The sequence below is a fragment of the Poecilia reticulata genome, chromosome 5 (genome assembly GCF_904066995.2).
Source record: "Poecilia reticulata chromosome 5, P_reticulata-male-v2, whole genome shotgun sequence".
In the NCBI taxonomy this organism is placed as follows: domain Eukaryota; kingdom Metazoa; phylum Chordata; class Actinopteri; order Cyprinodontiformes; family Poeciliidae; genus Poecilia; species Poecilia reticulata.
The window spans coordinates 12,094,471-12,108,009 of record NC_088834.1 but is presented as its reverse complement, the minus strand read 5'-3'; the positions used below and the strand labels follow the sequence as shown (position 1 = coordinate 12,108,009).

At 37.2% G+C, this 13,539-nt stretch overlaps 1 protein-coding gene across 4 annotated transcripts in view; it reads left to right on the top strand.

Annotated features, from left to right (window-relative positions):
- kcnab2a (potassium voltage-gated channel subfamily A regulatory beta subunit 2a) overlaps positions 1–13,539 on the top strand; it is a 91,914-nt gene that overhangs the window by 22,301 nt on the left and 56,074 nt on the right. For 3 of the 4 annotated variants that reach the window (XM_008408570.3, XM_008408571.3, XM_081607024.1), the window contains exons 2-3: positions 9,531–9,694; positions 12,536–12,577. In XM_008408570.3, the coding sequence (XP_008406792.1) occupies positions 9,618–9,694; positions 12,536–12,577 (119 nt within the window). In that variant the 5' untranslated portion in view covers positions 9,531–9,617. The remainder of the gene's footprint in view (positions 1–9,530; positions 9,695–12,535; positions 12,578–13,539) is intronic. The other variant, XM_008408573.3, reaches the window with a different exon arrangement.

The window sequence follows — 13,539 nt, the reverse complement described above, 5'->3', positions numbered from 1 at the left end:
CACATTGTTTCTCTGCTTCAATTAAAAACCCACAATCCTGCGCTGCCTCTCTATCACTGTCACAAAGCAATGGTTATTAGTATTGGCCTATTTTTACTTTTCTGATATCGATATGTTCAAGATAATTTCCTGTGCGATTTTATTGCTCTTTGCTGAGTGTGATTTGTAAAGTTTATTTTCTGCCACCTGATTTTTATTTTGTTTATTAACAAAGCGTATAGCTATGGTTTCATCTGTCCTTAACATCTTCCAAAATGTTGCATGTTTGTCCTTACATGGCTTATAGCAAACTGCAAACAGGAGTTCTTGTGACTTTCTTCCTGCCACTCTTCTCCAAAAGGCCAGATTTGTGGATTGCAACACTAACACTATGTTCACACTGCAGCCTGAAGTGACCCAAATTTTATTTATTTATTTATTTTTGCCTTTATGCAACTTGCATCTGATCTTTTCTTGGCAGTCTGAACAACACAGATCGGGTATTTACAAATGCGACTCCGGCCAATTGGATATGTGGTCCTAACTCTGATGCATATCAGATACATGAATGCGAACTGTACGGCCAGTTCGCATTCATCCAACCGTTATGTCATTCTTACTCAACAAACGTTGCAATGCTGATACGCAGAGGCAGAAAGAAAAACAACAACCATGGTAGACGATAATGAGGATTAAATTATCTATCTGCGGGACAACAACTTTAAAATACCAAGATATGGTTCGCCATTACCACTCATGTTTACTTCCGCAAACACTGAGCGTTTTTCCTACGTGTGACGTTATCGCGTCCTCTACTGCGCATCTGGGACACTTTTATGTTGTTTGCAGTTCACATAGGATAACACATGCAAGTTGTGTATATTTGGAAAATATGAATGACAGCACAAAAACAAAAATCACAAAAAATCAGAATTGAGCATTAAGGCCTTCAGTGTGAATGTAGTCTAATAGTCATCATTTGATTAGATTTGTGGACCTGAACTGTGGATCTCAGCAGCTCCTCCAGAGTTACCTTTAGCCTGTGCTGGCTACTTTGCAGGGGTAGCCATATGGTGGTAGATGAAAAAAATAAAAATATATATATATATATATGAAAATTCTTTCTTCCATTCCAAAGTAGCAAATTCATAATTTGCTTCTTTGCGCTGATCCATCACAAGAAAAAAAATAATAAAAATCTCCACAGGTTGATTTGTGGTTCTAAGAGCACAAACCAGATAATAGTTAAGACAGACGCCACAGGTAAGGGTAATTTAAAATTGAACACAGCTTCCACCCCTCAGAATATTTATAACCTCACTCACTTTTGGATTTCCTCAGTTTTGTTCATGCAGGTATTGTATTTGAGCTATAAGCTGAAACTGCTATCATGGAGTCTGTCCATGTCCCTGCTTTTGTGATCACCCTAATTCTTCCTGCTCATCTGTGCAGAACTAAATATTGAACTCCTCTGTACAGCCTGCTGGTGTTCGTGTCATTTCATACGCAGTGATGTGGAAATCAGTGATAAGTTGTACTTGAATAAGGATTACTAAAAATACAGAGCAGACTATGAGGACAGGACCTCGAGTGTGTTGATAAAATGATCTTACAGGGTTTTTTTTTATTTCTTCATGTTGCAATTTAAAAAGGCTTCCAAGTTTAACAGAGACAAGGATGCTCAGTTTAAGCATATTGCTGTCTGGAAGTGCATGTGGGCTCTGTGTCCGACTGTCCACCCTAGCTATTTCTACTGCTGTGAGTACATGCTAAAAACACCAGTCTGGCACTATAATATGACCTAATTAAATCCTGTTTTGATACTTCCACTTCAGAGACACTAAGCAAGTCACTGTGAAGGCAGCATCAGATGAAAACCCTTCCTGTTATCGCTCTTTCCTTGTTTTTGATTCTCAGGATTTTCCCCTCGGATGTGGAGCACTTTGATGGACATAAAAATGGTTTCAGATTTCTGCTGCAGTGTACGTCTCTGTGCTCCTTGTTCACCGCAGCCTGTTCTCTTCCTGCAGTGCAAACAAACGCTTCTCTTCAGCTTCAACGTCCCAAGTTGGTGTGCGGACCCCTAGCAACTTCTTAGAAGCAGCCTGTTAACCTAATTTATTACCATGTCAGTTGCTCTGTGTTTTGTACTCATAAACTTAGGGATAGACTCCAAATTAGCCGAGGAACATAAGGGTGTCAAGATTGACATTCAAAGTCCTGATTCATCCAAGCAGAGTACTTTATTAGGTGTACTTTGTTAGTACCGGGTCAGATCTCCATTTGGCTTCAGAGCTAACTTAACTCTTCATAATGTGGATTTAACAAGGTGTCAGAAACATTCCTCAGACATTTTGGTCCATATTGTCATGAGTGTCATTACGCAGTTGCCACAGATTTGTCAACTGTATGTCAATGATGTAAATCTTATTTGCTACACTGAGATGCTGTGACTCGGTTCAGTCAAGAATTGACGACAAGTTGTTAAAATAATGTAAAGATTTAAAACTTGAAATTGTCTTTGACAATATGAAAGTAAAGTGTTATTTCAAATAAATATCAGGCAAATCCAATCGGTAACAGTGTAACAAGAATACCCATGTCTTCATCAGTGTAAAACTGTTGATCTTCAAAGTGTGTCGCCTAATGTTTTTGAGTTAGCCTGCTTTTTAGCCAACAGTATGTTGCGCAGTTTGGATGAAAGCTAACCATCATCCTTTTGCGTTTTCTGTTTGTCAACCTCATAGGTAAAAATTCTCCAAACAGAACTTTTGCCTTTTTGATCAAAGAGGAAGACGAAGGACCTTTCTAAATTGTAGCTTTAGTTTACGGTAGGATTGACACCAGGTAATGTCTCCTGCTGTCATATCCCATATCTCAAAATCATTCTACTCAGTAATGTTGAATATTCATTACCTGACAGACATCAACAGTTTTTAATTGACATTAATTTAATATGTAATGTGTTTATTGCTGCATTCACCAATATTATTACGTCATGTTTTTCTGATATTATTGGGTCCTAATTTTGAACAGTTTAAAATCAAGTGTTTATAAATCACTATTTCTAAACATAAATATATCATACTCACCGACCCACATGAAACAATTGTAACTAAGAATACAGCTCCAGTGATGTTTTTAAGTGCGTAATCCAAAAACTATTAACGAATTTGGCAAAAAAACAAAACAAAAAAAACACACACACACACAACTTGAATAGGATCAAAAATGAGCTTTCATATAATTAGGATCCTAAGTATTATAACTGCCCTGTATAAAGCCCTACATTTAGAGTTGAGCCCTAATCTATGTGGGTCCAGTCTCTGCAGCTTATGATGAGCTTGGCTTAAAGTTTGACAATGAGATGTTGCAGACGTCTGCGTGTTCAACCACAGCAGCTGTCAGAGAGTTTAATGACTCCTGACAGCGCAGCTCTCAGTTGTGCTTTTAACGTCTTTTAACCAGAGGGGTGTGGGGATTTGTATCAGAAGTTTGTTTTTATAAATAGGTTTTATTTATGCAAATTGCTGTTATTTTTTCCCACTCAGTTGGCAGCCAGTGACCTGGATCGGTTCTGTAATCAAGGACCTCCGCAGCTTAACATGGAGGAGGCCATTTCAGAAATCACAAACTGTCTGTCTGATGAAAGGGGGGGGAGTAAAAAAAAAAGATGCCCTTGCGTGGCTTTCCATCTTTACACGGGTTTGACTTTCATCCTTTGGATGTCACTTTAGATGATAAGGGGATTCCATTTGAATCATCTTTGCAGCCTCACTGAAAACGGGTTTACGTTCGAGTCTCTCTCTCTCGCTCTCTCTCTGACTGACTGATCTCTCATGTAGGATATCCCCGGCAGTTGTCTTCTGTTAGCCCGTCTTTCTCTTCCACAGCCATCTGCTCGGATCTGTGTGTGTTTTCTGCAGCTGCCAACATATACACAACACCGTGCTCTGCTTTCCAGGCCAGTATTGCCTGCCTGCCTTGCTCACGTAAGCCCTGTCTCAAGAGGGAATTCAGTCAGGCAGGGTGTAGGTGGATTTGTGGATGGAAAGCATGGCGAGCAACCTTTTGTGACTCAATTTTGCATTTTGTATAGAAGGTGTGAGAGACGAGCTTAAGTGAAGTTATGAAGGTAAATGTCTATAATGACCGGTACCAAATCTCTTTTCCTCTCAGACCACCTTCTCTCACCATTTGTTTTTCACCATATTTACCAAGAAAAATGAACTAGACATTTAAAACCAAAGCTAAACAATTTGGATGTCACATTCAAAACTGTCTTTAGTATCTTTCATTGGGGATCATCTTCATTTGCATGGTTAAAGTTAAAATTAAAAGGTTCCTATGCATTTTACAAAAATATGGAATTTGATTTCTGTATTTTAATGTGAAGGAAGCCTGTTACTGACTTTAAGCCATAATCTGTGTGTTCCCCATTGTAGGCCATTACCTTAACTCTGCATATAGTAAAAGGCTGCCTGCCAAATCGGGCATTTCCGGTAAGTTCGCTCCAGTCCTCAAGGATCACTGTCCTGCAGTTTTTAGATGTGCCACAGCTACAAAACACTGGAATTAAATGGCTTAATTACCACCTTCTTGTGTAGATAAGTTCTCCAGAGCCTTGCTAATGACCTAATTATTCTGTTCAGGTGGTGCAGCAGAGGCACGTCTAAACGTTGCAGGGCAGTGGCCCTCCAGGACTGGAGTTTGACACCTGTGATCTACGTCATTGCAGAATCAAGTCAGAAATTTGGTTTTGTTGTTTCAGACACAAAGCTTCTTTTTTTCTGAAGATGGGAAAAGATGATTCACACATCTTGTTGAACGGGGCTTTAAAAAATTTATTTTGGCTTTAAATAAATTTGGATAGGGTCCCATGACAGAGTATCCAACCTGTTGCCCAATGAATGCTGTGATAGGCGGTAACTCTAAAATGGCCAAAACCCGGCTTAGGAAATGGATCATTACCATTTTGAAATGATGAAAAATACTGCATGAAAAAGCACATGAATCTGGGTGTGTTGTCTTTAAATTTACTCTATCTGGTTTTCCGCAAATCTAAAAAATGAGACTGACATTATTGTTGTATTTTGCGATTGGGATTATCATTCAAAATCCGCTTTTATTTTATCTGCTCTGCTCTTTCTCCTCAGTCGTTATGTTTCCAGCACTCTCTGTGACCTTTAGCACTATCATCTTTGTGAAATGTGGGCATCTGCTGCAGTGAGACTCCACCCAGCAGGCTGAATTTATTATGGGCCTGAAACCTAGAATTGAAAAGCCATATAGACGTTATATCTGTTCTATTGAAGTTTTACTGACAGATGCCATCTGTTTATCTAAAACAACAAGAGTTAGAAATTTCATATTTTGGTTTACAATAATTAACTATTTAGGCAAATTTCAACTTGCTGCCTATTGATCAAGTTTAGTAATTATAAATCCCCCCAAACTGTTTGTGTTCTGCTCTGCTTCTCTTTAAAGGAAAATTGAGGTGACACATAGATAATAGGGCATCGTTCGACAATATCAGCCCTTTTTCTTTGTTTTCTTGCTCTGTCTGCAGTTTTAATCTGCAAAGTGCACCTTTGCCCATTAGCGCAGTAAATTTGAGCCCTCTAACTTGAGCCAGGATGTGTCTGTAGTGTACCGCATTGCTGCAGTCAGCAGCAGCATCCTCACCAACCGCAGTTCTCTACAGGCACCTCTGTAAGATTGCTGCATTGCTATAAAGTGTAGAGGCTGGTGTCCATAATGTACTTTTTGTGAGGTATGTAAGTAAGATAAAACAACAGGCAACTAACGTTTTGTTCTTCTGTTTTACAAAGCTTGCGCATTGTTTCTCATAAAAAGTAACATTTCAAAAGTTAGAAAAGTTTTAGAAAACAAACACATATTTTGCATTTCTTCAGATATTGACCTATAATTTAGTTTATCAGCTTATAGTGCCAGTGGATAAATTATCAATTTAATAAAACCAGAGAGTGAGGCAACAAAATTAAAACCTAAAAAAGAACAAAAAAAAAATCTCTATATGTTCATAAATTATTTTCTTTGAATCAATATAATTTTTAATAACAGGCTAGGTGTATGCATGTTGTGCTGAGCTCAGGTTAAGTGAGCTACAGCAGCCATTACAGTCTTTTCTTCCCTGTGAGTGTCATAGTACAGGGAGAAGCAACATTTGGAAAAACCCATATCTGTTGTCACATGAATGAATTAAAGTCAGGCAAATTCACAAATGTTTTAAAAATCTGTGAATTCTTCTGTGTTTTTAGGCCTACAGATAATAGTACTATCTCTCTGCTATGGCACTTTGTCATTTCTGTCTTACACTTTCAAAATGTTCATTCAAACAATGACCTGTGTGTAGTGAACAGGAACTGGCTGGTATGAGATTACCATGCCAGCCGATGTGTAAAAAAATATCCTAGTTTTATGATGCATGAATATTTTGCACAAAAATATATTACTTGATCTAACTCAATCTGTGTAAAACGGAACAAGTTCTTCTGCTGTTGCAGAAGAAATATGACATTTATTATTTCTATTACTACTAGGCAAACCAAAAAAACTATTTTTTTTTTCACATATACAACTCTTCATGTTTTAATATAAATTCTGATCTTTGGGGGAAAACCACAAACACAACTTTGACAATACATGTACCATACTGCTCAGCTGTTTGAACTGCAGTCCTGGACAGAATGAAAAATAAACGGCGATCTTCATTGGCTAACTTTTAAATAAACTTTTATATATTGAGTGTACAAATTAAATGTAGACGTTTGAATTTGATCTTGATCTTGGTCAGAGTGAGATAATTCACTTGGATTTTGCTTTGCTTGTAAATCTGCTCCAATGCCTCCTGCCCATCAGGGTCATGCCATTATTATCATATGATCAGCGATGACCTGTGATCCATTGGGCCATGATTGAAGTGAGTGGGCACGGAGTGATAAATGTGTCCTTGGGAACATGGGACACACATTCCCTGTCTGGGAAATTGATGTGAGGAGAAAGTCACCTTCATGTTATCGTTGCAATCTCAGTTGTCATGACTTGCAGCCGGTGGGGAAGTAGCGTAGCATGATGTCCTGACAACACAGCTTTGTGAGGTTTTATTTTACTGATTGCAGTAAACTGGGTTAGAGCATCCACATCCACAGTTCTGCTTCCCCCCCTCAGCTCTGATGATATTCACTGTAAACGTTTTTCATGAGATTTTGATTCAATTTCCTTTAATTGCATATGTGCATACCTTACTCCCCAACCGACCATAGCCTGGGTCCTTTTAGAGACCATGCTACAGCGATGGCCTGTTTCTTGGGAAGACATTTTGAATTATTCATGGAATAGGGTTGCTCTTAGCAGTAGATCGGTTGTGTTTTGCTGTAGTGAGCACGTACAGGGACAGCGGTTAGCTACCATTGTTGTTCAAGTAAGAACTCAAGTCTTTGGCTTGTGATTGGGCATGGAGTTTCGTCTTCACCTTGCCTTTTGCCAGTAATATTTATTTATTGTATTTTGATGTGATTATCTCCTTTTTATGTCCTCTGATGGAATTTATTTAATACATGTTACGCTTCAGCTGTGGAAAACTTGAAAGATTGAATTGGGCTGATGGTTTAGTCATTCAGCTCATGTCTGCAGACTCAAAGTGACAACATGACTCCATCTAGTGGTGGAGTTGTGCAGCAGTGAAACTGTTTCCTATGCTTTGTTTTTTCTCTTAACGTGACTGTTTCACGGTAGTTTTGAAAAGGAAAGCAAGCAACATGTGATGTAAAGTCATAAAATGATTTGTTTTGCTTGACGTGAAACATCCTAAACTGCTGACCTTTGTGACCCTTTGCACCAGATGCATCAAGGCCTGGTCAACTGGTTTACTGCTACATGGATTCAAATAAGGGTTTATTTACTTTTTAGACCCCTTTATTTTCTCTCAAATGTGTTTGCCATTATCAAATGCATCTTAGAGGTTCGGGTTGAGTTGATCATATGTTAATGGTAAAAAGAAAAAAGGGTGAAAATAGGTTAAACCTTCTGTGGCTAAAGACTTTCTTTTTACTACTACTCCTGTTTTAAAGAATGTAATTTGATGATGATAATCAGAATTGTAGATTGTTCGCTGGTCAGTCTGTATAGACCGCACATACTGTGCCGATTTGGAGATTCTTTAAAGTATTGTGAATATCTTTGGTGTGCTAACTGCTGCTAGGGACACACTGACACCCTGGCTTTTGTTTCCTGACTGAAAGACTGGGATTCACACACTTACTGTAACTTTGCCTACTGACAGACTGTAGGATGTTTCAGACTAAACTAAAGCCAAATGAACGCATCAAAATGCCACAGAAATTCTTGGGAAAGCAACAGTTTGAACAAACAAACATATCAATAGGTGACGCTAATAGAAGATACTCACCAGGAGATGGGATAGGCTATTCTTCTGTTACACTTCCCCATGAAATGAATGAGACATATTTTAAAGTATGTTAAGTCTCAACTCGCATGTGAATCTGATTTGGATGGTGGTGACTGTATTCTCAATGCTGGCTTTAATCTAAAAATCTAAAGACAGTAATGTGTACGAATAAATATGAAGACACTATGATAAATAAATTTGCATTTATGTCCATAGTGTTGATGGTAAAAAAATACAGGAAAAATGATGATTTTGATGCCGTTTCCCAGCCTCTCTTACTCATTGGCCCTCGGCAACATGAATCTACAGTTGGTCAGATCACACTATCCGACTGCGTCCAGATTTGCCTCGGAAAATTCAGACACGTTTGTTTGACTGTGACTGAGTTCAGGTCACTTCTCTTCACCAACTTGCAGACTCCAGATTTCACCAACTCTCACACTACCAGATTTTCACTCCCTACAGATTGACCACAACTAGTGGAGACTGACAGCTTTGCCCTGATTGGGAATTGGGAGTGAAATCTGGCAAAAAAAATAAAATAAAAAATAATAATTGTGTTTCTCAGTTTTAGGGTTTTTTCTCTGTCTACTTCATCCTCTTTGGGAACATAGCTGCATTTTTCTATAGAAAAAAAACAATTTAATATTAATGATATGAATTGTAATCAACCTTGATTTTCCTCTGAACTCTTTCTTTTCCTTCATCATAACGTCCCACCGCCGCCCATAAGCTTTAGCATCTTGCTCACCTTGATTGGGAATAAAAAAGACTGTGAAAGTCTATCCAGCTGGACAAATGCAGTTTTAACAAGTAGAGTTGAATAGATAGCATAAAATATTAATCCAACAATTAATGCATACAAGTAGATTTATTTATTTATTTTTTTGCATTTCCACTCATTCAACAAAGTAATAACTGCAGGAAAATACCTGCATGATACAGTGGAACAAGAAAAAAAAAACCTTTGGTGAAGCTTTTGAATTCCTGATCTGACCAACCAAACAGTTCAGCTGCAATGTTCTTTCATTGGGTTGTAAATATTCCACAATGAGTTTTCCTCTGTCTGCTATTAAAAACAGAGTCACACTCACAAGTGTTTTCTTTGTTTTCCTTACAGAGGGATCAGTGATCGAGTGTACCCTGAGGTCTCTGTGAAAACACACCACCCCCGGCAAGCTGGCCTCACCCCCTCCCACCTGCCTCCATGTATCCTGAATCGACAACAGACTCTCCCGCCCGCCTCTCCCTCCGACAGACAGGCTCACCTGGCATGATCTACAGGTGAGCTGGTGTATGTTTACACCTGACTGATTTCGATCAGCTTAGAGAGAGCTTCTCAAATGGAGGATATCGCAATTAAAAGGCTTTTTTTAGGGAATAGAGTGAACTCTTATTCAACCTACATAAAGTGCACAGGGTTGATGGAACAGAAAATAATCCAGATATTTGCAGAACTATTTTTAGGAAGGAAAATAGAATAGCTGAAATGTGACAAAGAAAATTTTGTTTCATGTAGTTTAGCATTTTCCTATATATGTTAGTTGTGTTGTTGTGTTGTTTTGAACTTTTTCCACATTTTGCCAATTTATAAACAAACTACAGTTGGCTACACTAGATTTCATTTAGGCGTATAGGAATAAATGGGTTTGAATGGAAACATGTCACATTTTTCAAATTTCTGTTTAAAACACTTGGAGATCAATGTATCATTTCTCTTCCACATCACCATGGTGAAGTTCACATTCCCTGCATTTTGCTAAATCACCAGCATGGGGTGCTAGAGACTCATCTGCTTAATATTCAAAGACATTAATGTCATTTTTATTTCTCAAAATCTTCATTGCTTTTCTTCATATTATCCATAATATTAAGAATATTGCATTTTATGATTCATAAAAACACTAGGCGCAGGTATTAGATCCCCAATTTTAATAGGTTTGTGTAATAGGAAACATTTTATTGGCTCAAACTATTTCAGCTCACCAGCCTTATTAAGTTTTACTGAAAGGTTTACTGCAAGACGTATCCTCAGTCAGACATACTACCATATAACTGCATGCCATCTACCCTCCTTACTGCCTCATACACCATTTAGTGACGCCACAAAAATGTCTCGGGTTGCAACATTATTCTAACTAAAAGATTGACCAGACTTTTTAAAGTTCTGGTGAAGTGATATTGACTGGAATATGGCATTTGATGATGCATAATAAGGTTGGTCAAAGTGTCTGAGTAAATGTTTTTTTATAAACATTGTTGGTTTGTAATAGTGTGCAGCTGTGTTTAGTATTACCTTACCACAAGAGTGACATGTTGCAACAGGCTGTTTGTTAAATATTGCTAGATCCTAACAATGCTTCCTAACACTTATTGAGGCTATAACATTCTGGTTTTTATCTACATTGTCTGTTCTTTGTATCTCAGTTTGTCTTTTTGCTGCAAAACTGTTTTTTTGTTGTTGTTGTTTCTGTCTTTGGTCTAAAAAAATCTACAAAGGAGCAGAAATGTACTATTTTTGCTTTGGCTTCCTGCTGATTTAGGTAGAATATGTGATATTTTTTTCATTCTCAGCATCATCTATTTATACAGATTCTGTGCTAAATTTACTTTTATTTTCTTATTTTAATTTCAAAATATAAAACATTTGTCAGTTTTGCATCTTTTTATAGTTGACTCTTTAGTTGTCTCTTTGCTTGTGGTAGATTATTTGATTATGGTTTGTGTCTGTTTATCTTTTTTAAATTGGTGTAAGACATTTTAAGTTAATGTTCTTAAAGTTAATTAGATCTAATTGAATTAACATTTTTAGAACAGATTCAGTACCAAAGTTGCTGTCTTGTCATCTTTGCTAATAATTTTGACCTTGGTACATTCTTGAACCAAGTCGGCTGTTTATGTGGTGAAAAGTAATGCTGACTTTTACATTTTGACTTAAAAAGAAACGTCTCCATTGTTGCCGTTGGATAAAATTTTTTTGCAGTGAATGGGTATAACAGAAACATTTATAGTAACTAACTATGTGCAATAAAATATACTGATTGAAAACAGAGAGGTTGACATATAGTGAAAATTACATAAAAGAATTATGTAACTGAAAATAAGAAGTAGGTTTGCAAAACAAAGTACAGCACAACATATGTTAAAAAGTGCAAAACAATGTGCAGTAATAGAAATTACATGAATTTACACAAACATTTTGAACTTATAAGTAACTACAAATAGCAGAAATATTGCCTTACGATTTATTATAAATATGGAAGCATACGTATATATAAAAAAGTAATTTTATCTTAGTTTTTGAACACCAAGCTTAATGGCAAAAGTAGCTCGATCTGACACACTTTTTTAAAATGAGTGCAAAATGATTGTCAACACATATCTGTTAGATAATTTTTACTTGCTTATAAAAGCGATAAATTATACTTGTGTTTCTCTGTAAAGAAACAGAAAACAAAACAGTAAACTATTCTACACAGTATGTACGTTTCATTAAAATCGTGGAATTTATAGTATTGATAGCGTAGTGTTCTAACATTTGCCTGTAAACATATCACCTAAGTAAAGTCATATTTGAAATCAATAAAAAAACAATAAATGATAACATTATTGCTTAATTCTATCTGAGGAGCGGTTGGAATAATTTTGCTTTTTTGTTTTTGACGTTTTGCACAACTTTCATTGCCAACAAAGCTGGTATATTTAATAAAGGCGTAAGAATCTCACAACCTTTCATAAAAATCTACATAACAATACATGACTGTGTTTTAACACTACTAGCAAAGGTTAATGCATCTACATTTTTGGTTTAAATATTTAGTTTAATACCACAGTCCTGTGGAACCGTGATGCTTTGCTAACTTTTGATACTGTCAGAGTCAAATAGTGACTTGTCCTTGCGGGCCATAAGATCTGCTTTGGTGTCATCTGATGGGATGTGCTGCTGGAAACCAAAATGTTTCAAAACGTGCTATCTGTGTTTCCTCCTGCTTCCACTTCTAGCACCGTAGGTGGCTAAATGTTCTGATTCCACTTCACCTCTGTGTGTGCGCCACTAACACCGTTTCTTTCCTTTCTATATTAATGAAGTCTTTACTCTTTCCTCTTTTTCCTTGGCGTCTTCAGCGCTCGTTATGGGAGCCCCAAACGACAGCTGCAGTTCTACAGGTACCACATCTGTCTCTGTATCTGACCATCACTGTGTTCTTTGTGACGGCATTGACAACGCTGCTTTACTCTGAGTTCAGAATTTATTTTGTGTGATTTATGTGTTTGTGAATTGTTTATTTATGTCTTTGTTTGCAACATTTCTGTGGTCTTTTATGTTTTTATTTTACTGTACTAACCTTGCTGATGTGTCTAATACTTGCTGTTCTGTCATTTAAAACCATGCTCATCCATCTCCTGCAGCACAGATAACCTCTCGCCATCTACTATTTAGCTGCCATTGCACATCCAGCATAAACCTGATAGTTGCAACTATAGATTTTGTTACATGGTTGCTCATGGAACCTTTAAATAAACAATAAATGTCTGTGTTTGGATGGATTCTTTTTCCTTCTGTTTTTATTTTCTTTCCTTCGGTCATGACACTTGAGACGCCCACTAATCCACTTGTCAATTGCCTACATGTGATAGATGCTCTCATCGTCTCCTGAAATGCCTTATAGACATTTTTTGATACATCTAAGCAAGTATTCATATTCTTCTGTCATCATTTCCAGACCTCTTGGGAGTTGGATCTGATGTTTCTTTTTCTCTCTGAAACCAGAAACTAAATCTTGATTCTTTCTGAGGAAAAGAGCCCTCTTCTTGTCAGGATGTAGATGGCCGGCCCTGTGGTTGCTTAAGAGCAAGGATCATGTTTTATAGTCCTAATATCCAGTTCCTATTCTGCTGATCCGGTTATAAAAACCCATGAGTAGGTATCTGTGCTGGTAATGAGCTCACTATCATATATATTGAGAGAGAGTCGCTTCAACTCTGTACTGGTTAAAACAAACAAACAAACAAAAAACACTTTTTACTGCTCAAATATACACCACAAGTTGTCTGATTTCACATTCTGCTTGATCATTGTGCGGATTTCTGCAAACATTTTAATACCTGTCTTTGTTTATGGTTCAGAC